General features: G+C 39.6%; 1 protein-coding gene across 2 annotated transcripts in view; it reads left to right on the forward strand.

The window, feature by feature from the left end:
- The first annotated feature begins 1,337 nt into the window (after window positions 1-1,337).
- LOC139953493 (cleavage and polyadenylation specificity factor subunit 6-like) overlaps window positions 1,338-22,131 on the forward strand; it is a 30,674-nt gene continuing 9,880 nt past the window's right edge. Inside the window, exons 1-15 of one of the 2 annotated variants that reach the window (XM_071952912.1) lie at window positions 1,338-1,436; window positions 2,935-3,024; window positions 4,380-4,502; window positions 4,690-4,859; window positions 5,482-5,561; window positions 6,587-6,877; window positions 9,158-9,309; window positions 9,836-9,989; window positions 10,893-11,107; window positions 12,241-12,391; window positions 12,791-13,290; window positions 15,715-15,782; window positions 16,645-16,811; window positions 17,544-17,697; window positions 18,269-18,519. In XM_071952912.1, the coding sequence (XP_071809013.1) occupies window positions 1,377-1,436; window positions 2,935-3,024; window positions 4,380-4,502; window positions 4,690-4,859; window positions 5,482-5,561; window positions 6,587-6,877; window positions 9,158-9,309; window positions 9,836-9,989; window positions 10,893-11,107; window positions 12,241-12,391; window positions 12,791-13,290; window positions 15,715-15,782; window positions 16,645-16,811; window positions 17,544-17,697; window positions 18,269-18,494 (2,601 nt within the window). In that variant the 5' untranslated portion in view covers window positions 1,338-1,376 and the 3' untranslated portion in view covers window positions 18,495-18,519. The remainder of the gene's footprint in view (window positions 1,437-2,934; window positions 3,025-4,379; window positions 4,503-4,689; window positions 4,860-5,481; window positions 5,562-6,586; window positions 6,878-9,157; window positions 9,310-9,835; window positions 9,990-10,892; window positions 11,108-12,240; window positions 12,392-12,790; window positions 13,291-15,714; window positions 15,783-16,644; window positions 16,812-17,543; window positions 17,698-18,268; window positions 18,520-22,131) is intronic. The other variant, XM_071952914.1, reaches the window with a different exon arrangement.

A 22,131-nucleotide genomic window follows, 5' to 3' on the forward strand; every position in this document is an offset into this window, starting at 1 on the left:
TTCGCTCCGAAAAGACGCCGCTGTAGCACCCGTATACCCTGTGCGTGGTTCGTGCGGCATACGTACACACTGTCATATCGTACGACTACTGTGCACACAAGTCATCCGCACTCGTACCATAACCGCATGCGGATAGTGTACGGGGGCATCGTGTCGTGCGATGTTACGCACAGTGAATAAACGGGTGGGTTTTTATACAGCGGCGGTCTTCAAGGCTAGCTCAATTCTTGTCGAAGTTGCGAGATAATAATGAAAAAAAAAACCAAACCACCCTTGTCACCACACGAAGTTGTGTGCTTTCAGATGCTTGATTTCAAGACCTCAAATTTTAAATCCGAGGTCTCGAAATCAAATTCGTGGAAAATTACTTCTTTGTCGAAATATTATACTTCAGAGAGAGCCGTTCAATGTTTTATACTATCAATTCCTCTCCCCATACTCGTACCACGGACAGGTTTTATGCTAACATTTTTTTAAATTTCTAGTAATTACCGTGTCTACTGCCTTTAAATCAAGAACTACGTGTATTGCATCTCGTGTATAACCTCCATTAATTAATTAATTTTAATCGAAGGTTGCGTTTTCACAATCCTAGACAAACAGTATGTAAATAAACTGAAAGTTTTAACCCAGGACCCAACTCACCCACTTCAGTCATTCATTCACATTCTCCCCCATCAGGAAGGTACCGTTCTCTCTCTACTCGTACAAACCGGTTCAGACTATCTTTTTTACCCAGTGCTATTCATCTTTTTAACTCACTTTTTATAAGGTAACTTAGTAGTAGTTGTTGTTTTCCATTTTAATCAGTGATGGTGAGATTTTGATAACGTTTCTCTCTTTGTAAAACTTGAACTAGCCTATTTGTTGCTTATATTAATTTTTGTAATTAATTCTGTGTTTTTAAAATGTCATGTTTTTTGTTTTTCTGTAAGTATCAAATTTTAATCTTTTTAGTGCACACAGGGAAAACAATTTTCACTTTTTACTTGTAATCTGTGATGAAATAAATAAATTGAATTGAATGAATTTGAATTGTTTTTACTTGAAATGTGCCGAAGTTTCCCTAGAAATAGAAGGCCGGATTTTTAGTTATTTATTGATATAGTTTTATTTTTGTTTATTTATTAATTAATAATTGTTGTCCGTTATTATTATTGTTTGTTTGTTTGTTTGTTTGTTTGTTTTTTTGTTTTTGAGGTGTGGGTGTTTTTTTTTAGGGGGGGGGGGTAAACTCGTGCTCACTTGCCGCCGTTTTTCTTCTCCACCAAACAAAACAAAATTTCACTGGTAACCACCCGTAAAAATAGGTACTTGAAGTTTGGATGGAACACCAGCAGGGTACCAGTTAATAGTGTTCACTTAGCAAGTAAAAGATGGCGGACGCCGTAGACATTGATTTGTACGCCGATGATGTTGATCAAGAATTCAACCAGGTTTGTTACATTCTTCATAATTTTGTTTAAAGTGAGCTCCTTTTAGTGAGAGACAAATACACATAGCATGTCACCGAGTACATTTTAAGGCCATGTGTGGGTGCAATTGTGCAGAATTCGGAAAGGCATACAGCAAGATTTTTAACTTTTATAAACGTGCGTGCAAACGAATAACACAAGTCACAATAGGCTCCACATGCATTGTTTTGTTGCCCAATTTCCGGACAACTGGTGCAATTTACACAATTTCATTTGTTGGTATTTTGAGTCCCATTGTTTTAGGCCTACAGGTAAAAAAGGTAATCTTTCCGTATCCTGTCATCAATTTGTTTAATTTGACACCTCATTTGTTGGGGTCGGGTCATGCACACCGTACCCAAGTTATACGCCAGGTCAAAGTTAAAAAATGTTGTCACAGTTTTCATTAACAAAAAGTGTGATTTTTTGTACTGTGATTATGTAGCATACAAATGCATTTGAATTTATTAAAAAAAAATATAAAAAATTAATTAAATTTGTTTGATTGATTTTTTAATAAATTTTTGTAATATTTGTTTTTATTTGTTATAATCTTGAATAAGTTGTACAAAACTAAGTCAAATATTGTGTTTTGTTTGGTGTTTTGTTCAAGAATAACTTTTTGGCCAATCACTAATATCAACTGTACACATAACTTGACCCCAGCCTGTAAAAGTTTGGAAAATCACCGCCGTAACACTGTCTTGAAGAGGCGATCGCGACAAACCGCGATGACCAATCGTTTTGAAAAAAAAAAATCATTTGATAGCTTAAATTCCACATTTTTGAGTTTTCATTCAGGTAATTTAATGATAGTGCAGAATGGTTTGCGCAATTGATGATCGTCGCAAGATTAAAATATTCTTTGGCCGCAGTGCCCTTGAAAATGTGCACCTATCGAAGGCCAAAGTGCCCTTGCCCCCAAAATGACAAAATTCCAGGCCTGAAGAAATAATTGATCTCTTCTGTTTTATGGGCGATACTCAGCCGGATTGAAAGATATTAGACTAAAGTTCAATACTTGAACATGATTGTTTTGTGACAAAAAACGTTTTAAAAGATATTGAATTAAAAGAACAAACAAGAGTCCTGTTACAAGACCATCGGATTTGTCCAGTCTTTTGCTTACTGGCACGACACTCAAATCACTGGCCCAGCACCATGGTCCAGGGTAAAATTTGAGCCTTGGCAGAGTGCATAATGATGCTTAAGGCCCGGTCACACAGGCCCCGATAACGAAAACGAGAACGATAAAAATGCACGCTCGCAATTGGTTGAATTGATCCACGCAGAATACGCCCATGCTCATTCAACCAATGGAGGGCGTGCATTTGTATCGTTATCGTTTTCGTTCTCGTTATCGGGGCCTGTGTGACCGGGCCTTTAGAAAGAAGCTGAATTTATATTGGCTTTTGCAAGTACTTGCAGAGAGGAGAACTGGACAATAAACATTTGTTTTCCAACATGTTTTTCACTTTAGGAAGCTGAACAGTACAACAGCAATTCAGGACAAGTTGATCTCTATGATGATGTGATTACAGCACCAGCGGATGAAAGCATAACAGAGAGGGTAATTGTTTATTATTTCAGAAACCAATTCTAGAAATAGTTCCCAATTAAAGGCAGTTGACACTATTGGTGTTTATTTAAAATAACTAATGAGCATGTAACGTTACTTGGTAACAAGTAATGGGAAGCTGTCTTAAGAAGACTGGTCTTTGACAATTACCAATAGTGTCCAGTGTCTTTAAAGGAACACGTTGCCTTGGATCGGTCGAGTTGGTATTTGAAAATCTTTCTGTAACAGTTTGTTGTAAAATGTGTATGGTTAGAAAGATATTGTAAAAGTAGAATACAATGATCTAATATGCCTCGAAATTGCGTGGTTTTCTTTTTACCCTGTCGACTAACACGGTCGGCCATTTATGTTGACTCCCATAAATGGCCGACCGTGATAGTTCGCGACGTAAAAGGAAAACCGTGCAGTTTCGAGTGATACTTGTGTGGATCATTATATTCTACTTTTAAAACATCTTTCTAACCATATGCATTTCATAACAAACGGTTTCAAACGCTTTTAATAGACCAACTCGTCCGATCCAAGGCAACGTGTTCCTTTAACTCTGAACTCAAAACATGTGTTTTATATTGCCAGGCCTCACAATAGCCCAAGGCGCCCACCGCAATTGTGTCCTGTGATTTTCAATACAAATTCCCAATACAAATTTGTGGTCTCAGGGTTTGTTGAATTTCAGACATGTGGAACTTCTGGACGAAAGTCACAAGACAATAGGGTGTGTTGTTCAAAATGTTTAAATCAGATTCCTGACCAAGTTTGACTTGTATTTAACTTGTTTTATTGGAACAATCACTCGGGGATGTAAAAGAAGAATTGCCTACATTTCTTAGTAGATTTGAAAAGTATTTTGTCAGACTTGAAGTCATCTTTTGAACAGAATAACAAATATTACAAAGAGACTTGAGGTATTGTTCAGTTACAAAAATACATTACAAGCATAATTAAAACTACCTTTTATCTTTTAGTACAATAAGTGTAAAATCCAAGACCCAATATTTGAGGTTTTGCAGAGTGTGCTTGGATTTAATGTCTTGAACTCAAACAAGTTCCAACAATTCATAAATTGTGTGCTTGGATTTAATGAATGTCTTGAACTCAAACAAGTTCCAACAATTTAGAAATTGTGTGCTCGGATTTAATGTCTTGTACTCAAACAAGTTCCAACAATTTAGAAATTGTGTGCTCGGATTTAATGACTTGAACTCCAACAATTTAGAAATTGTGTGCTCGGATTTAATGTCTGGAACTCAAACAAGTTCCAACAATTTAGAAACTGTGTTCTTGGGTTTAATGTCTTGAAATCAAACAAGTTCCAGCAATTTATAAATTGTGTTTTTTTTCCTCAGAGATTTTCCTCTGGTGATGCTCACCCAAAGTCATCAGCTCCAGCAGTTCAAAGGTCACCGTCGTTGACAACGTCTTCTTACACCGGCAAGAGGGTTTCCATGTATGTTGGAAACCTGACTTGGGTGAGTTACTTACGTGTAGCTCTGAATAAGGGAATAAAAGGGTAGCAAATTGTTCTTTCAGGGGCGTTTAAAAACTGGCAAGGCCGAATTGCCATGTGATAAAGGCCGAGCCGAAGGATTCATGGATTCATGGATAACCAGTGTAGTGAAATTGAAATGGTTGTAATTTATTTCTGTTTATCTGCAGTGGACGACTGACCAAGACCTCTCGGATGCCATTCAAGATCTTTCCGTATTGGACCTCCTTGAGATTAAGTTCTACGAGAATCGAGCGAACGGGCAATCCAAGGGTTACTCCGTAGTGCATGTTGGATCTGACGCTTCGTATAGGATCATCATGAATGGACTACCAAAGAAGTAAGTTCAGGAGGTTTCAGGATTGTTAAAAATTTCTCAAAAAAAGAGAAATAAAAAGTCCAGTTTGTTTCCAAACTTGTAGTTTTGTAGTCTAAGAAGTAAGTTCAGGCATCAAATTTTCTGGAAAGAGTTGAAGCCCGGTCCCACTGAAGCGATAATGAGAACGATAACGATAACCTAAAGAGAAAGCCCATGCTTATTCAACCAATCGAGGGCGTGTATTGATAACGATTTCGTTCTCGTTCTTGTTATCGAGGCCTGTCTGACCGGGCCTTTAAAGCAGTCAAAAACTGTAGTTTTGTAGTCTTTGGACTGCCTGAGAAGTAAGCGTGTGATTTCTCGGGATGTTACAAGATTTTCTCAAACCTCCCATAGACGCTTCCAATTTTCTTGAAAGAGGGAAAGCAGTCACTGAAAAGAAAGAGATGATCAACTCGTGTCAAAACTGCAGTTTTGAAGAAGCACTGAATAAAACCCCCCTTACTTGTTACCAAGTGAGGTTTTATGCTGATAATTATTTTGAGTAATTACCAATAGTGTCCACTGCCATTAAGCAAATGTACTACAAATTTCTTGAGCTCTGTCACTAATTTAAACATTTGCTTCTTTTGTTTATTTACAGAGAGCTACATGGCCAGAATCCTGTTGTTACCCCTTGCAACAGACAGAACTTGTCCCAGTTTGAGAATGCCTCTAGAAAGGGTAAGGAATATACATTTAAAGCAATCGCACAATATCGGTAAACAGTATTGTTCAAAGGCCCACACTTCGTGTATCACAACTGATATATAAAATAACAAACCTGTGAAAATTTAGGCTCAGATGGTCATCGGAGTCGAGAGAAAATAACGGGAAAACCCACCCTCGTTTCCGCATGTTTTGCCGTGTCATGACATGTGTTTAAAATAAATCTGTTACTCTCTACATGTATATATAGAATTGATAATTGTTTTAATGTTTTCTCAAAAAGTAAAGCAGTTCATGGTATAATGTTTAAAGAGAAGTCTTTCACCTTTACCTTCTGTAAACCCTGCAAGTTATTTGTAAATCTGTGAACTTTTAACTTTTGTTCTGTCCAGAAAGTATCCAATAGCTTTAAAGGGCTTTTAAACCTTTTGTAGATCAAGTTCTTTGGCCATGACTAGAATTCTTGCTCACTGTGAATGAAGATGTATAAAAATATATGTGACCTATAGAAGTTTCGCTTCATTAGTTGTCAAAGAGGGAACACAAAGTGAAAATCACGGAGCAATGTTTTCTTGCAACCTTGATGACCAATGGAGCCCAAATTTTCACGTGTTTGTTATTTTAAGTATATTTTGGGGTACACCAATTGAGAATACTTGTCTGTGACAATAACCAAGCGTATCCAGTGCCTTTTAAGATGAATGAATAATGCTTTGTGAAATCCAGCCCTGATATGGGGCAACAGAGCCACCAGTCCGAAAAGAGTTTTCCTATACTTAAAAAAATAAATTCCCCATTTTTGATTTGTATAATTTATGTTTTGTTTTCCGTTTCAAGTGTTTTAAAGAGAGTGTTCTAATCGATAAGATAAAACTTAATTCCCTCAAAAGTAAATTCCCTATTTTTAATTTGAATTTTTTGTTTTTGTTGTCTGTTTCAAAGGATTAACCCAAAGTGTTCTAATCCTTTCCAAAACAAAAAATCAATTCCCAATTTGTAATTTTTTATTTGTATGTTTTTGTTTGTTTTTTTGTTTCAAGTGATTAACCCCGAGTTACCTAACCCAACTTTCTCTCCAGCCCAAGGGGGACAGATGGCCGGGGACGGAAGAGCAGGGCCCCCGGGAGACCGTCGAGGGCCGTTTAACAACCGGGACGCCCCCCAGGGACCCAACCACCAAGGACCCCCGGCTCAGGGACCCCAGGGACCACCACCCTTCCACCACGGGCCGAACGGACCTGGTCAGGGTCCGCCTCCACCCTATGGCCCGGGCGGGGATAGGTTCCCGGGACCAGGTGGACCCCCTCCCGGACAGCAGTTCCCTCCACAGGGTGAGTTGTTTAAGTTCAACATCATCCAAAATTAATCCCTCTACCTACTTTAGTCTGATATCCGATTTATTGGCCCTTGGCGAAAATCTTAAAAACTGTGATAAAAAAATAATAATAGTACAAAAGCAATAATGGAGTCTTATATTATAGCACCGGCATCCACCATAAAAAGGCGCTCATCGTGCTCGCCCAAAAGGCCTGAACTGTCCATTCATAAATACCCCAGACAGTTTCTCTACTCCTATTGGTGGAGAGCGCGTCACGTGGGGGTGTTTAAAGGAACATGTTGCCTTGGATCGGACGAGTTGGTCTTTGAAAAGCGTTCTGTAACCTTTTGTTTGTAAAATGTATATAGTTAGAAAGATATTGTAAAAGTAGAATTCAATGATCTACACAAATATGCCTCGAAATTGCGTGGTTTTCTTTTTACCCTGTCGACTAACACAGTCAGCCATTTATGGGAGTCAAAATTATTTATGGGAGTCAAAATTTTGACTCCCATAAATGGCCGATCGTGATAGTTCGCGACGTAAAAGGAAAACCGTGCAATTTCGAGTGATACTTGTGTGGATCATTATATTCTTCTTTTAAAACATCTTTCTAACCATATGCATTTCATAACAAACGGTTTCAAACGCTTTTAATAGACCAACCCGTCCGATCCAAGGCAACGTGTTCCTTTAAACGGTTGATAATGACCAGTGTTTATAACCGGCTGGCTTCCGCGTGTCAGGCGCGCAAGATTATCACGCGGAACGCAATTCATAGCTATTAGTAACAGCGCATAATCTACTTCTTAGCGCGCGCGTAATCTATTTCTAAGTGCGTGTGCGTACACAAAACCCACGCGCAGCAGACTCTTCACAAAGTGTTTGAACAAATATTTCAAACCTCGAATTTTCAACTGTCAAAGTGTCTGTAATTGTATTTTTTTAACAAAAGGGCATTTATGAATGGGAATAAAAGAGTAGTGACGCGTTCTTAAACATCCGTTTAAAACCTTGCATGGTTGTTGCTGTGCGCTAAATGCCCTCGCCTTCGACTCGGGCCTTTATCACACGGCAATTCGACCCTGCTGGTTTTAAACGGCCGTGTAAGAACTCGTCGCTACCCTTTTATTCCCTTATTAAAACCTTCATCATGTGTTCATGTGTATGTACATGGCATTCCTCGCCCAGTAATCCATAAAATACATGCATTCCTACTTTCTTCATAAAGACCAAATATCATGCCAGAATTAATTCTACTTTTAGTTCAGTTCATCATGATGACACCAGTGCCCAATTTCATGGCTCTGCTTCCCGTTGCATTCTGTGCTTAAATGATGATCACCATTCTCCATTAACTGTGCAAGCACTGAATTTCTTTGCCTTCTGTGTATTAAGCAAAGAATGCCTAGAAACGCAGGCTATGCAGTTTTGTATTCTGTCCAGAATTGTAACATCTTGGGTTCACCAGACCCACAAGCCATCTATAAATGGTTTATTTAAAAATGTCATCGCAGCATACCGCTGAATTGCGACATAATTTACAATCGTTAAAAATATTTCTGCTAAAAGCTTTACAATAGAAAAACCATAAGGAAAACATGATAATAAAACAGAACAGAGACTAGAAGAAATGTACACACAGTTTGATTTATATGCAATTAAAACCAGAAAAATTGAGCGATACGAAATTAAAGGAACACCGTGCCTTGGACCGGTCGAGTTGGGCCTTGAAAAGCTTTTGTAACCCTTTGTTATGAAATGCATATATGGTTGGAAAGGTGTTTTAAAAGTAGAATACAATGATCCACACAAGTATGCCTCGAAAATGCGTTTTTTTTTTTTTACCTCTTCGACTAACATGGTCGGCCATTTATGGGAGTCAAATTTTTTACTCCTCTAAATGGCCGACCCTGTTAGTTCGCAAAGCAAAAGGAAAACCACGCCATTTCTAGGCAAATTTGTGTGGATTATTGTATTCTTCTTTTAAAACATCTTGCCAACCACATTCATTTCATAACAAACGGTTGCAAACGCTTTTTATAGACCAACTCGGCCGATCCAAGGCAACGTGTTCCTTTAAAATGGTTTTATGTGTTCAGGAGCTTGGTGAGGTGCTATTTGGAATCTGTTTGTTTTACAGTTAAATAGACCAAACTTGGCTCTTTGAAGCAGTTGCAATTCATTTTTCAGGAATGTTCACAATCCTCCAATCTCACCCCTGCAGTAGAGGAGTAAATATTACCCTCCTGCTATTGCTTTTAAAAATATATATTATAATTTATTTTGACAGGTCGTGGTGGACCACCACCAAGAGGCCCCCCTCACCAGGGACCCCCTGGACCTGGTTTTCAGGGACCGCCTCCAAGAGGTCCCCCTGGACCCCCTGGGCCAGGCATGCAGCGCCCCCCTATGGGTGAGAGGGGACCCCCGCCACCCCAAGGGGTAAGTCTGAAGTTTTTTACTACATACTCTAAATTAAGTTAACCTGGTTGGAGAAGAGTTGGAATCTACACTAAAACCCCTTTCTCACCCCTGTCAGGTGAAATTTCCATGGTAAATTTCCATGGTAAATGTTCCACTAGTCTATCCAACCTTGTTCCTGCTGTCAGGGTGTTTGAGTGTGAGACCAGGCTTTCTCATCCTTATACGGAGCTGTGCCGAGATGTAGAACAAAGAGCGACTCCAGTAGCTTTTTCCCTCGTACTGCATCTCTTTGGAACTCCTTGCCTGGTGCATGTTTCCCTTCATCCTATAATCTGCCATCTTTTAAGAGGAATATCAATTCCTACCTTCAGCTCCACTGAGTTACTACATTTCTATGTTTTCTTCCTTGTAGCCCTTTATCTAGAGTGGCTTTTTAGCCTTGGTTTGGGTGAACTTGCATAAAAAAATTAAATAAAAAAAAAGTTGAAAGATAACTACTTTTGTGTCGTGATGACTAAGTGCTAAACCACTTATTTTGTTACAGGGACCAGGTATGTTCAGAGGTCCTCCTCCGCCAGGGCCAAACATGCAGGGGCCACCCCCAATGGGTCCCCCAGGGCCATCTGGGCCAAGAGGTCCCCCCATGCAGGATCAGAGGGGTCCACCTCCCCCCAACCAAGGATGGGACCGCCCACCACGTAAGTAATCCTCATTTGGCATATTCATTCTTTTTTTTTGGTTTAAAGGTAGTGGACACTATTGGTAATTACTCAAATTAATTATCAGCATAAAACCTCACTTGGTAACGATTAATGGGGAGAGTATAAAATATTGTGAGAAACGGCTCCCTCTGAAGTGACATAGTTTTTCGAAAAACAAGTTATTTTCCACAAATTTTATTTTGAGACCTCAAGTTTAGAATTTGATGGCTCTAAATCAAGCATCTGAAAGCACACAACTACGTGTAACAAGGGTGTTTTTTTCATTCGTAGTTACTTCAGAGGGAGCCGTTTCTCACAATGTTTTATATTATCAGCAGCTCCCCATTACTCGTTACCAAGTAAGGTTTTATGCTAATAATTATTTTGAGTAATTACCAATAGTGTCCACTGCATGCCTTTATCTGACCGCAGCATGATAACCCAGAGGTCTAAGGTTCCAGTTCTGATCTAGTTAATTTGTCTTTGTTCAACCCAGAAGTTATTGAAAAATACATAAATACCCAGTAAGTTCCCTAGTGCTTTCTGACTTGACCTTGAATTGTATCATAACATTCATTTTGATTGATAACATCAATAGGGATACTGACAACATACAATAGGACTAGATAGCTCAGTTGATAGAGTGTCAGCAGGTTAAATCGGAGGTCACTGGTTCAAATCCCGCACTCATGAATTTTTCTATTTTTAACAGGGATGAGATTTGTCAGCCTTTAGCTGAATTCAGATTTTTTAAGTCAGCCTGTCGAAGAAAGTCAGTCGGAAAAGCACTAGTTTCAACATACATCAGCAGAATTTGTATCCTACATGTGTAGTTTCAGACCTTTTTGTGAGCAATTGACTCTCATCCCTGTTTAACCCCAATATATTATTTTTCATCAGATCAAGGCGGCCCGATGGGACCTCCCCCAAACCAGGGCCCACCACAGGGTCCTCCTCCACACATGGGCGGACCGAGACCTCCCCATGGTGGTCCACCAGGCCCCCCTGGGCCACCACAACAAGGACCTCCTCATTTCAGCGGGCCTCCTAACCAGGGACCCCCTCATCAAGGGCCACCACAGGGGCCCCACCCACCCCAGGGACCTCCAAACCAGGTATGTACAGGGTTGTAGCCACGGTGGGCGGTGCCAGGGCCCAATTTCGTAGCGCTGCTTAGCCTATTGTTTGCTTACTTATTTCTAATGCTTATGCTAACCTTCTGGTGCTTACCACACAAAAATAAATGACGTCACAATGCAAATCCACGGTAAACACCATTATGGCCGCCCAATTTTTCTGCTAACCTGTGAAATACGCTAAGGCTTCAGCAAATTCTTCTGCCACAGTAAGCATGCAAATTTGCTTACTGTTAAGCAGCGCTATGAAATTGGGCCCAGGCGGGCCTGCCTAAAACTAACCAATTTCGCCCAGTACTCTTTCACCCAGTACGCCCCCCAGATTGCATTTCAGCAAAGATGGCCCTATATTAATTAATTATAAACTTTTACAGCGCTTATAACTGTCTTAATAGAGACACACTTAACATAAATCATGTTGTTAAACTAGTCCCCCTTAGTGGACTAAATTGGATTTAGAGCCCACCACTAAAATTGGTCTAGGTACAACATTGATGAACAAACAAGACTTACATGTAGTAGCAGGGCCCATATTTCATAAACACTGTATGCATACAAACTTGCTAAGCACGGACAAATTTTGCTTAACTGAAATTGGTTACCAGCAAAATTGCATAAGTAGCAGAACACAATTTTGTAAACCCTGTAAGCATAAAAACTTGCTAAGCACAGAACATTTTTGCTTAACAGAAACTGGTTACCAGCAAAATTGCATACGTAGCAGAACCTAATTACATAAACCCTGTGAGCATACTGCAACTTGTTATAAAGTTGGGCCCAGGTGTAGCAAACCTCACCTGTTCAAGACTTACACAATCCACAGTCCAATTTGTTTTCCTCCTGAAGCGCCATGAGTGCCTTTTTTAAGCGGATATCAGCGCTATACTAAGTTTTCTGTGCTATTATTATTGTTGTTATTATTAATATTATTGGTTTATTAAAAATGCAAACGTGGCGGCCAAAAAGCCGAATTGCGGATGCCCATATACAAAGAATAAAAATACAATAATTATTACTAAAAATATATATACATTTGAGAAAAAAATATTAAAGTTAAATATACACATTTTATTATTATTATTAATTTTTTTGTACTCCTGTTTTCTCTAAAGGGTCCACCCATGCATGGACCTCCTCATCAAGGTGGACCACCACCTCCACAGTTTGGAGGACCGCCTATTCACCAGGGTGGACCACCTCCTAGGGGGCCACCAGGACCTCAGGGACCACCACACCCTCCAATGCAGCAGGGACCTCCTCAAGGTACGTTAGCTCAAGATCAAGGGCGGATTCAGGGGTCTGCTAAGAGGTTCCGTTTCCATCATCTATTATGCCTAAAATTGGCCTTAGATTGCACCACATAGCATCTAGAATGCAAACATGTTTTGGGACACGCTTAAGGACCCAACGCTGTGGCGCGCGCTTGCTTCATATTGGACAGATCCAAGTTGTCTGACACAATTGACCTGTGTGACATTACCTATTTAGTAAATGAAAGCTTATCTCCAATAATAAAGGATTTGAATGTCAAAAAGTCATCATCAAGTAATTTATTGTTTTGACATCGTAAAAATTATGCAAAACCAACATGAAATCTCACAAAAGTTTTGGACTGAAAGCATTTCTGTATTTAATTTTTTTATTTTTTGTTTGTTAATCCAGGTCCACCTCCTCCTCGTCCTGGACCCCCCATGCAAGGTGGACCCCCCATGCAGGGAGGCCCTCACATGCAAAGCGGACCCCCCATGCAAGGCGGACCCCCTATGCAGGGTGGCCCACCAATGCAGGGCGGACCCCCCATGCAAGGAGGTCCACCCAACCAAGGTGGCCCCCCTATGCAGGGAGGACCCCCCATGCAGGGAGGACCCCCTATGCAGGGTGGACCCCCAATGCAGGGTGGACCCCCCATGCACGGAGCCCCACCTGGCCCGCCCCCACAGCAGCAACAACAACAACCGCCGAATGTACCGCAGCTGCATCACGGTGCACCTCCGGTGCCTCATGGAGCCCCCGGGGCCCCTATGCAGCAAGGACCCCCTGTGGTTCCCCCACAGAGCGTACCGACTATGAGCCAAGGTCAACCACAACCCCAGGGACCTACTCCTCATGTGAACCCTGCTTTCTTCCCGGGTCAAGGCCAGCCAACCCAGCCTGAGCGACAGGTAAAGTTTGTTATTGACTGGAAACTGCCTCGCAGCTATAAACCATTTCTCTTGTATAGCAGAGCAAAATGCTACACAAAATGTACTGTAAAAAATGTCCTGTAAAAAATGTCAATCATATGCTATTCAATATTGTTATTTTTATTCGACTGTAAACTGCCTAGATATATTTAGTTCAGTGATGTAGCCACAATGGGCCTTGCCAGGCGGGCCTGCCAAGAACTAGAATTTCCCCTAGCACTCTGAGCAAAATACACTGTGCTTCCAAAAACAGATTTCTCCCAGATTGCACTTCAGCAATGATGGCCTGATATCTAAACATAAATAGTTTTGTTGAATTGCTCGCCCATGGTGGACTAAATTGAATTTAGAAAGCACCCCTAAAATTGGTCTAGCTTACAACACTGATTTAGTTCTAATACATTTATCACATTAAACAAAAGTTAAAAAATTTCACAGTGAAATTTTGGATTCACTTATTTACGAGTTTAATCCAATGTGTTAGCTAGCGAGCCGTGCACGCCGTGTTAGCACGGCCAGTTGGGCTGAAAACACGAGCAAAAATTTGATGCACGGCATGGGTGAAGCCGTGCTGTCTATTAATTTCAGTGAAAATTACTGAACTTCTTTTATAATTGTTTTTTTTGAACAGTTTAAAAACAGCAGTGAGTAAAATTAGATTTGTTTTACCAGGTTTCCTTCTTTTTGAATCAAAATTTCAACAACGCAACCATAAAACAATCACTCGAAGTTGCCTCGAAAACGCTGACCACATTATGACCACACAAAACACAATGCACAAACCACACATTAGACAACGCACGTGCAAATTACACAACGCAAGCGAGACACGCAGACTTCGTTTCAACAGTCAGTCGTCGTTACTGACAGTCATCAGCAGGCAGCATGAACTCCATGCACGCGTGGTATGATTGAGGCGAATTTACACACGTTTTCGTTCAGATAATTTTAGGTACCAATCTCATCTCCACGATCCTACAAACCATCGCGCTCTGGATTTTTCTACTATGACGTCAGTATCGGTAACTGAGTGACACGCGGCGCAGTGCACCTTTTACCGCATACATTCTGTAGTTGCTTTGTAGATTGGTTCCGCAGTTTTTCCCAATTCGACGGCGGCAAACATGACGATTTTTTTTCCTTCTAGAAATTCAAGAGCACATTGTTTGTTCGTTGTAGAGTTTGTTTGAAACATCGAGACTTTTTTGGATTTCAATGTTTGCATCGCTTTGGTGTTAATGCAGTCATACCTCCATGATGCAGTTGACAAAACGATGGTTATTTTCCGCTCGAAAGGTTCAAAAACTGGTTCATGTTTCTTTACAAATCTCAAGTCGGTTTTGCTGTAGACCTCCCAAATTTATTTTTCAATCATATGGTACGTTTTTTTTGCCCAGTGCAACTACTTAAATGGCACTGTCTTTCGTAACTGTTTGTTCTTTATTCTCCGCAGACTTTACAAATTGCCTTTGACCCAGTTTCAACAATTAAACAACCTATAAAACCTACGTTATGAAACCTAAACAAATACTAAGGAAAATATTAATTACCATGATCAGTCAGTTTAAATTAAGCAAACAATTATGGTACATGTAAATCAGTCTTGACATTTTGATTGGTTGCAAATACTTGTGTGAATCATTATTTTACATTGATTAACTGATTTGTTTAAAAAAAATACAAAAACTATTATCAGCTTCTTGACCTTAGGCATATAGTTCTGAAATTGAATGGACAAGAATGTATAGAAAATTAACATTAGTAAATGATAACTCTTAATTTCTTCAATACCTCTTCATTTTTTTAAAGTCTTTAAGCAAAAATTTGTATCAAGAGTAACACATGCCCAAAATATTTTGTTGACAGCAAACTTGTACTGCATTATTTGTATTGCTTTTGAATGACTTCAGGCTAAATGGGTCCAAGCTCCATGGTCCAATGGTCCAAGTAACTGCTTTGAACTGGCCTAATATTGACCCAGAAACATTTTATAGAGTTAAATAATGTATAGTGGACGTCGATAACCTTTACAATATCTGTGCTTTAAAGCCTCTCATTTTCGAGTTGAAAAAAAAAAAAAAAAATTAAATCAAAGTAATGTACTTGTTACAGAGAAATAGGTACCAGAAATGCATCAGAAACCATCAGAGAGCACCTACAGTAGCCAGAGCTTCCAGGGCCCTTAAGGGGGGGGGGAGACAGACTTGGCGCTGCGCGCTCGCTACGCACACAATGTTTCTATTTTTTTGTAGTGATTTTAGGTTGTACTCCCACTTTTTCAGTTTGCACTCCCACTTTCCAAATTCCTGGCTAAGACACTGGTTTAATCATTTGTTTTACTTTACTTATACTTTCAGCCATCATTTGGTTTAATCATTTGTTTTACTTTACCTATACTTTCAGCCATCATTTGAGCAAGGGCCACCTCAGCAGCGCTTTGAAGGGGAGCAGTTCAGAGCGTCAGCCGAGCGGTAAGTGACAATAATTTGATCCATCAACATTTTTCAAATTTGTATGAAAACAAATTTGAGTTTGGTCAAAACATTGGAAAGAGATGGATGGTCTTGCGAAATGTCTCAAAAATCATCATTTTTAAGTACCAAAAAAGACTGTGAGTACAATTTCAATGCTGGTGTGGCACCTTTAACAATGGAGAGGCCATTTGGGAGTTTTTAATGTAATTTGTTGGGTAAATGTTAACATTGTGAGTTGCAAAGACGTTCGGTCTGGGGTGCTAGATGACAGATAATGTCAAAATTTCGAAAAAAGGAATCTAGCGCCCCAGTCACTGGGTCTAATGTAAATTGTAATGTAGGCTAGCCACGACACAAACAGATCCATTATTCCTAATTCTTCTTCTTCTCTACCGCAAACATTACACTTAAGGAGGAGTGGTCAAACTGTCTGGGGCAGTCAGCAGCCCAACTGGTTTGTGCATGATCTCAATAAAGTCCACTGTTTGGTAAAGGAATTTACATGAAGATAACAGGTGTGAGTTGCCAGAAGAAAATGATGTTTTATTCTGGCCCGGGGTGGTATACTCCCCAGAGAGCTAAGAAACATTAAAGGAATGTTATTGGCCCATGACCAGGTGTCGATTTCACGAAACTTTACGCAACTGCGTAGGTACACTTGCACAACGTTTATGGCACATGTTGCTCCATTAACGTTGCGCAAGTGGACTTACGTAGTTGCGTAAAGTTTCGTGAAATCGGCTGCAGGGCACTAATGTAAAGCGCAAGGTAAAGATCATTGATACTATTGTTATGCACTATGTAAAAACTTGTTATTATAATTATTATTAACATTCTGATTGACCATCTCCTCCTGCAGCCAAGGGCCGCCTCCTCCAGCCGAGAACGGTAACTTCATAAGGAGGCAGGAAGGCCCTCCCCCTCCGACCCCTCAAGTCAGCGAGACGGAGTTTGAGGAGATCATGAGCAGAAATCGCACAGTGTCCAGCAGTGCTATCTCTAGAGCCGTCATGGATGCCAGTGCTGGTAAGCAGGACCCAATTTCATAGAGCTGCTAAGCACAAAAATTTGCTTAGCATGAAATTTCTTCCTTGATAAAACCAGGTTTACCAACCAAATTTCCATGTGATTTTCAGGATAAGCAAAGAAAAGCTGAATACCAGTAACAAGCACTATGTAACTAATGGAAATTTGGCTGGTAATCCTGTTTTTATCAGGGAAGAAATTTCATGCTTAGCAAAATTTTTGTGCTTAGCAGCTCTATGAAATTGGGCCCAGGTTTTAGCTGGGATTTAATCATTATAAATACAAACAAAAATAGTTCTTATATAGTATATTTCCATAGCTGTCAACCAATCTGAATTTGGAGGAAACATGACCAAAATATAAGCGGTATTCTGAATTTATTATTATGAATTTCGTTTGTATCGGCTGCTTCCAAGGGCCTTGAGTGCCACCAGCACTAAATTGAAAGCCACACCAGCAGGCAAATAGGTAGTCACTTAGGGAATGTATTGCTGACATAACACCCTGAAGGATACATGAGGTGTTTATGTACTTTCGCAGTAATTGCATGTCTGGTATGCATGAACATGTCAGTTCTAATTTGGCATCAGGTGCAATTTTTACAACAAGTGCACCATGGTGCCTTAGGGTATACAACTCTTTTTGATTCCCCAAAGTTGGCAGGTATGCATTTTACAATAAATGTATCAATGCGCTTGACATTTTCTTATTTCTTTTTAAACCTTTCACCAGGTGACTATCCTAGTGCCATTGAGACGTTGGTGACTGCAATCTCACTCATCAAGCAGTCTAAAGTGTCCACGGATGACCGATGCAAAGTGCTGGTCAGCTCGCTGCAGGATTGTCTGCATGGAATAGAGTCCAAGTCTTATGGATCATCTTCAAGGTAAGAAGCAAGACAGAAACTAGTTTTTAAACCCTTAAGGCCGAGTTATAGTCGGTCGCGCGATTGGTCAGGCGATGGAAATCTTGATGGGCGATCATATCAGACACATCTCAGCGATGACTATAAACTGCGTTTTTTAGGATCAAGCGTCAAGATTTTCAAAGGGTTTAGGTACTTTTTGTAACACAGAACACAATGTCCACAGATTCGCATTAAACTTACACAGTTTGAAGATAATGATAGTGGAAAGCTTCCCTTAAAATATTACTTACTGAGGTGCTGTAGTTTTTGAGAAATGAGTAAAACAATGTCACAAAAATAATTTCATTCTCAGTAAGATGAATATTATTTTAGCATGTACAGCGGATTTATGCGACTCTTCAGAAAACATTTCTCTGCAGTTTTCACTTTTTTTCTCAAAAAACTTGAAGATTAATGAAGCTGAAACTTCTTCAGGTAAATTATTTTATTTACATCTTCATTCACAGTGAGTAGGGATTCATGTCATGGCCTAAAAAATGGTTCTACAAAAGGTATCAAAACCCTTTAACAATTTCTTTTTTTGTTTCAGGCGGAAGGATCGCTCGTCCAGGGAACGAGACGAGAGTCGTCACAGATCCCGCGAGTCAAAGAGTAGCCGTCACAAGGAGCGTCGGGAAAGATCACGGAGTCGTGACCGGGAGTATCGTGAGCGTAGCCGTGAGCGGACAGGCACTGAGTATTCGTCGAGTCGCGAGAGGGGCGACAGGGATCGAGAGAGGGACAGGGAGAGGGATCGGGAATATCGCCGTCGCTAACAACATTGTTCGTCGTCATCAAGAGGTAAGTGTTTTAGGACGGATTGCTAACCGTTTCCAGTCTTTGTTACTATTATCAAACAGCAGTGTATCAGAGTTGATAACCTTTTTACTTGTCACTATGATTTATTGGTAATAACATGCCTTTTCTTCCACCTTAGTTTAAGAGACAATGAGGTAAGCTGTTATTATGTCGATTAAAAATCTACTTTGAGGGTTTTACTGATTGTTACTTGATGTTTACGTTTATGAACGCATCTATATTTTTTTTATTGCTCAAAATTCATACTACTATTACTAGTTCAAACTGACAATTTTCTTGTGAATTTCATCGCTTTTTGAAGTCAGCCCCAGACTTTCAGACGATGGAGTCTAGAAGCCTCAAAATGTAACTTTCTATAAAGGGTACCTTCATTTTCACACCAAGGGGCTAGGCAACTCTTTTTAAATGTTCAGGATTTTTCAGTTTCATACGGCATGCCTTGAACCTCTCTCTTGAAGGGGCAACTTTCCCTGGTAAGAGGGACTTCAAGGGGGGGGGGGAAATGTTTGTATTGGAACCTTGCAGAGGGCGCCACATCAAAAGCACAGCAATTGCTTTGGTCCCCGTGGGTTATTTCGAGGTCTGATCTCAAATTTGTATAAAATTTGGGATAACTCGCTGATTTCAATGTTTGTTTTCTCTCCCCTGGTTAGATTAGAATTAAGTTTTGGTTTGCTGATGGTTTATTTTGATGATTAATCCTTAATTTCACCCCAAAGCCTGAGACTTGGGTAAGTTTTCTTTCAGGGTGGAGATGTTCTAAGGTGTGTATTTCACCCCAGATTTTACAATAATTTCTTTCTTCATTTTTGAAGCTTCACACAGGTAGACTTGCTCACAGGAGTAGTAACCGAATTTACCGGATGGCATGTAAATGAAATAAAACTAGTTTGTGCAATGTTGGAACCAGAATTGCAAAGGTCGTGGGTTTGATTTCCAACCGGGTAATATGCCTGTGGACAGGGTGGATTTTGTTTTTCAAAGGATTCTGGAGTGTATCGAGTATACAGTGCTCAATAAGCTTTGGCAAAATTGCAAATTGTGGGCTGTATGTGATGTCGGTGTCAAAACCGCTTGCTGTGGTTAAGGGTCATTTAAGTTGGCATAAAAAGTATTGACGATAACTAATAGTAAAGTATATAAAAATATTTAAGGAAAGTTAGTATTGATTTCAATAGCAGAGTCGAGAAAAATTGGAAACGTATCTGGCCCTTTTGACTTGTTTTCAGTTCCGAAGCCAGGACGTGTTTATACATGTAGAGCAATTGTAGGCTGTGGAACACTAGGTGACAGCAGACATACCTGGTGACCTGCCAAAATGTCTGAGAATAGTGGACTAACCTTGTAAGCCTGATACCATGTGGGCCCAATTTCATGGCTCTGCTAACTGTAAGCAATTAATCGGCGCTTGTGAGCAGGGAACTTCATGCTTGCGTCAATCATAATTCAAGGAATTTTGGCTTGTGCGCGTGCGTAATCCAAGTTACTACTAGGCATTCTGCTGTTACACAGCTAGCGTAGACATTTGGCGCTTGCACAGAAAGCAGAGAATGGTGATCCTAAGCGCAGAATTCGGCGGTGAGCAGAGCCAGGAAATAGGGCCCAGGTGTCTCTGTGTTGTCTCCCATTGTATAGCAATCTTCGTGTGTCGCAAACATTCATTGAGAGTTGTACATTTAAACACTTTTTGTAGTAATTCTCTGTTGTGTAAACTAAGCATATCTTTCTGGAACCTATTTGCAGAGAGGCTTTGGATTTCTTTGTAGGAAGTAAAACACAAACTGTCCACTGATAATTAATTATGAGTGAGGTGTGGGTAAATAGACCTCGTCACCCCAATGCGCATGCTCAGCGTGCAAAGGATTCTAAGTGAAATCCGAGTCCATGTGACAATGGCAACCATAACGGCGCGGCGATTTTGATGTACACAGTTATAAAACCTGGAATAGTTACATGCAAACGAAAGCATGGCGCCCATCTTGGCAGCATAATGTATTTTTTTAAATGAACTTGGTTTCTCAAGATGCATTGTAGTATATTTTAAAGAAGTTTATTTTTTTTAAAGGTATTGTAAATATAGATCAATGGTGTACAGTTATAATTTGGTAACTTGTGATTTCCAAAAGACTTAGGCCTATTTCCTATAAATGTAATGTGTGTTTGAAGAACACAAAAAAATTAACCTATAAGTTAACTATTTCGGTTTTAGGTTTAATGTCTTATTTGTTTGCATTCCTTCACAAATCTTTCAAGAACGCTTATCACCATGCAATATGCTCTTGATTTTTACCCACGCTACATTTAAATGGTTTTCATTCAGCTGTTCTCTGGCGTATATGTTTATTGCCACTGTTATTTGTCCTCATGTTTTTTTTCACAGGATTATTTAATCATGTATGCCATATTAATTGAATTTATCATATATGTAGATTTGTCTTTTTCTGCCATGCGTAGTCTGGGGGTGTCCCTGTCGCAAAAAAATTCCTTGATTAGTTGTACAAGAGAATAAATAAGTTTTTGTTGTGGATTTATTTTTATTACATATTTTGAAATCCAAAATCGCCTTTGTTTTTGATACTTGTTCATAAAAAAACGTAATGTTGAAAATATGAGTTAGTGGCCTGATGTTTCCACGCAAGAAAAGTCTTTCTCAAAGGCTATTTAAAATTCCTTTATTATTTGTACTAGGAAATACATGAGTTTGTGGAGATTTTTTTATATTTTGATATTCGTTTTTGTTTTGATGCTTAAGTACTAAAATTTGAGTAAGTGGCCTGCAGCCGATTTCACGAAACGCTAGGATGAGTCCTAACTCGAGTTAGGATGAGTAACCCATCCTAACGTAGGATGGGTTCAATGCGTTCTACGTATTTGAATACGGAACTTTACTCGTCCTAATTCCTAAGATTAATCCTAAGTTAGGAAGAGTTTGGTGAAATCGACGGCTGATGTTTAGACCTTGTAAAGTCTCTCTCGGAAGCTTTTAAAAAACAATTTTTATTTATTTACGAATTAAATATTAAAAAAATTTTTAAAATGTTTAAAATGTTATTGTTATTAGTTAGTTTGTGTTCAACGCCCAACTGAAGTAAGTGATTTTAGGGGGACCGTGAACAGTTAGCTAGACCAACTTTAAGGGTGAGCGGTTCAACAAAATTATTCATGTTTAATGATATGGGGCAATCAATGCAATCTGGGGAAAGTCTGTGCTGTGCAGCACAGTGTATTCTTTTGCTCAGAGTGTCTGGTGAAATTTGTTGGTTCTGGGCAGGCCTGCCTGGCAACGCCCACAGTGGCTACAACACTGATCATTGGTTTGTTGTTTCTTGACTTAAAGAAAAGTACAAACCAATTCATTAGCATTCTTTGAATTGTTTGCTTTAGGGCATCTTTAAATCTGGAAGTGCATTATTTTCTGATTGAGCTATGATGAACAACCAAACAAACGTCACATGGTAATACGGTACTCAAAATAATTATTAGCATACAAACGTATTTAGTGAGCATTTAGCAATGGAGAGCTGTTGAATGTTTAAAACATTGTGAGAGACGGCTCCCTCTGAAGTAACATAGTTTTTGAGAAAGAGGTAATTT

Source organism: Asterias amurensis, chromosome 22 (genome assembly GCF_032118995.1).
Source record: "Asterias amurensis chromosome 22, ASM3211899v1".
Classification (NCBI taxonomy): Eukaryota; Metazoa; Echinodermata; class Asteroidea; order Forcipulatida; family Asteriidae; genus Asterias; species Asterias amurensis.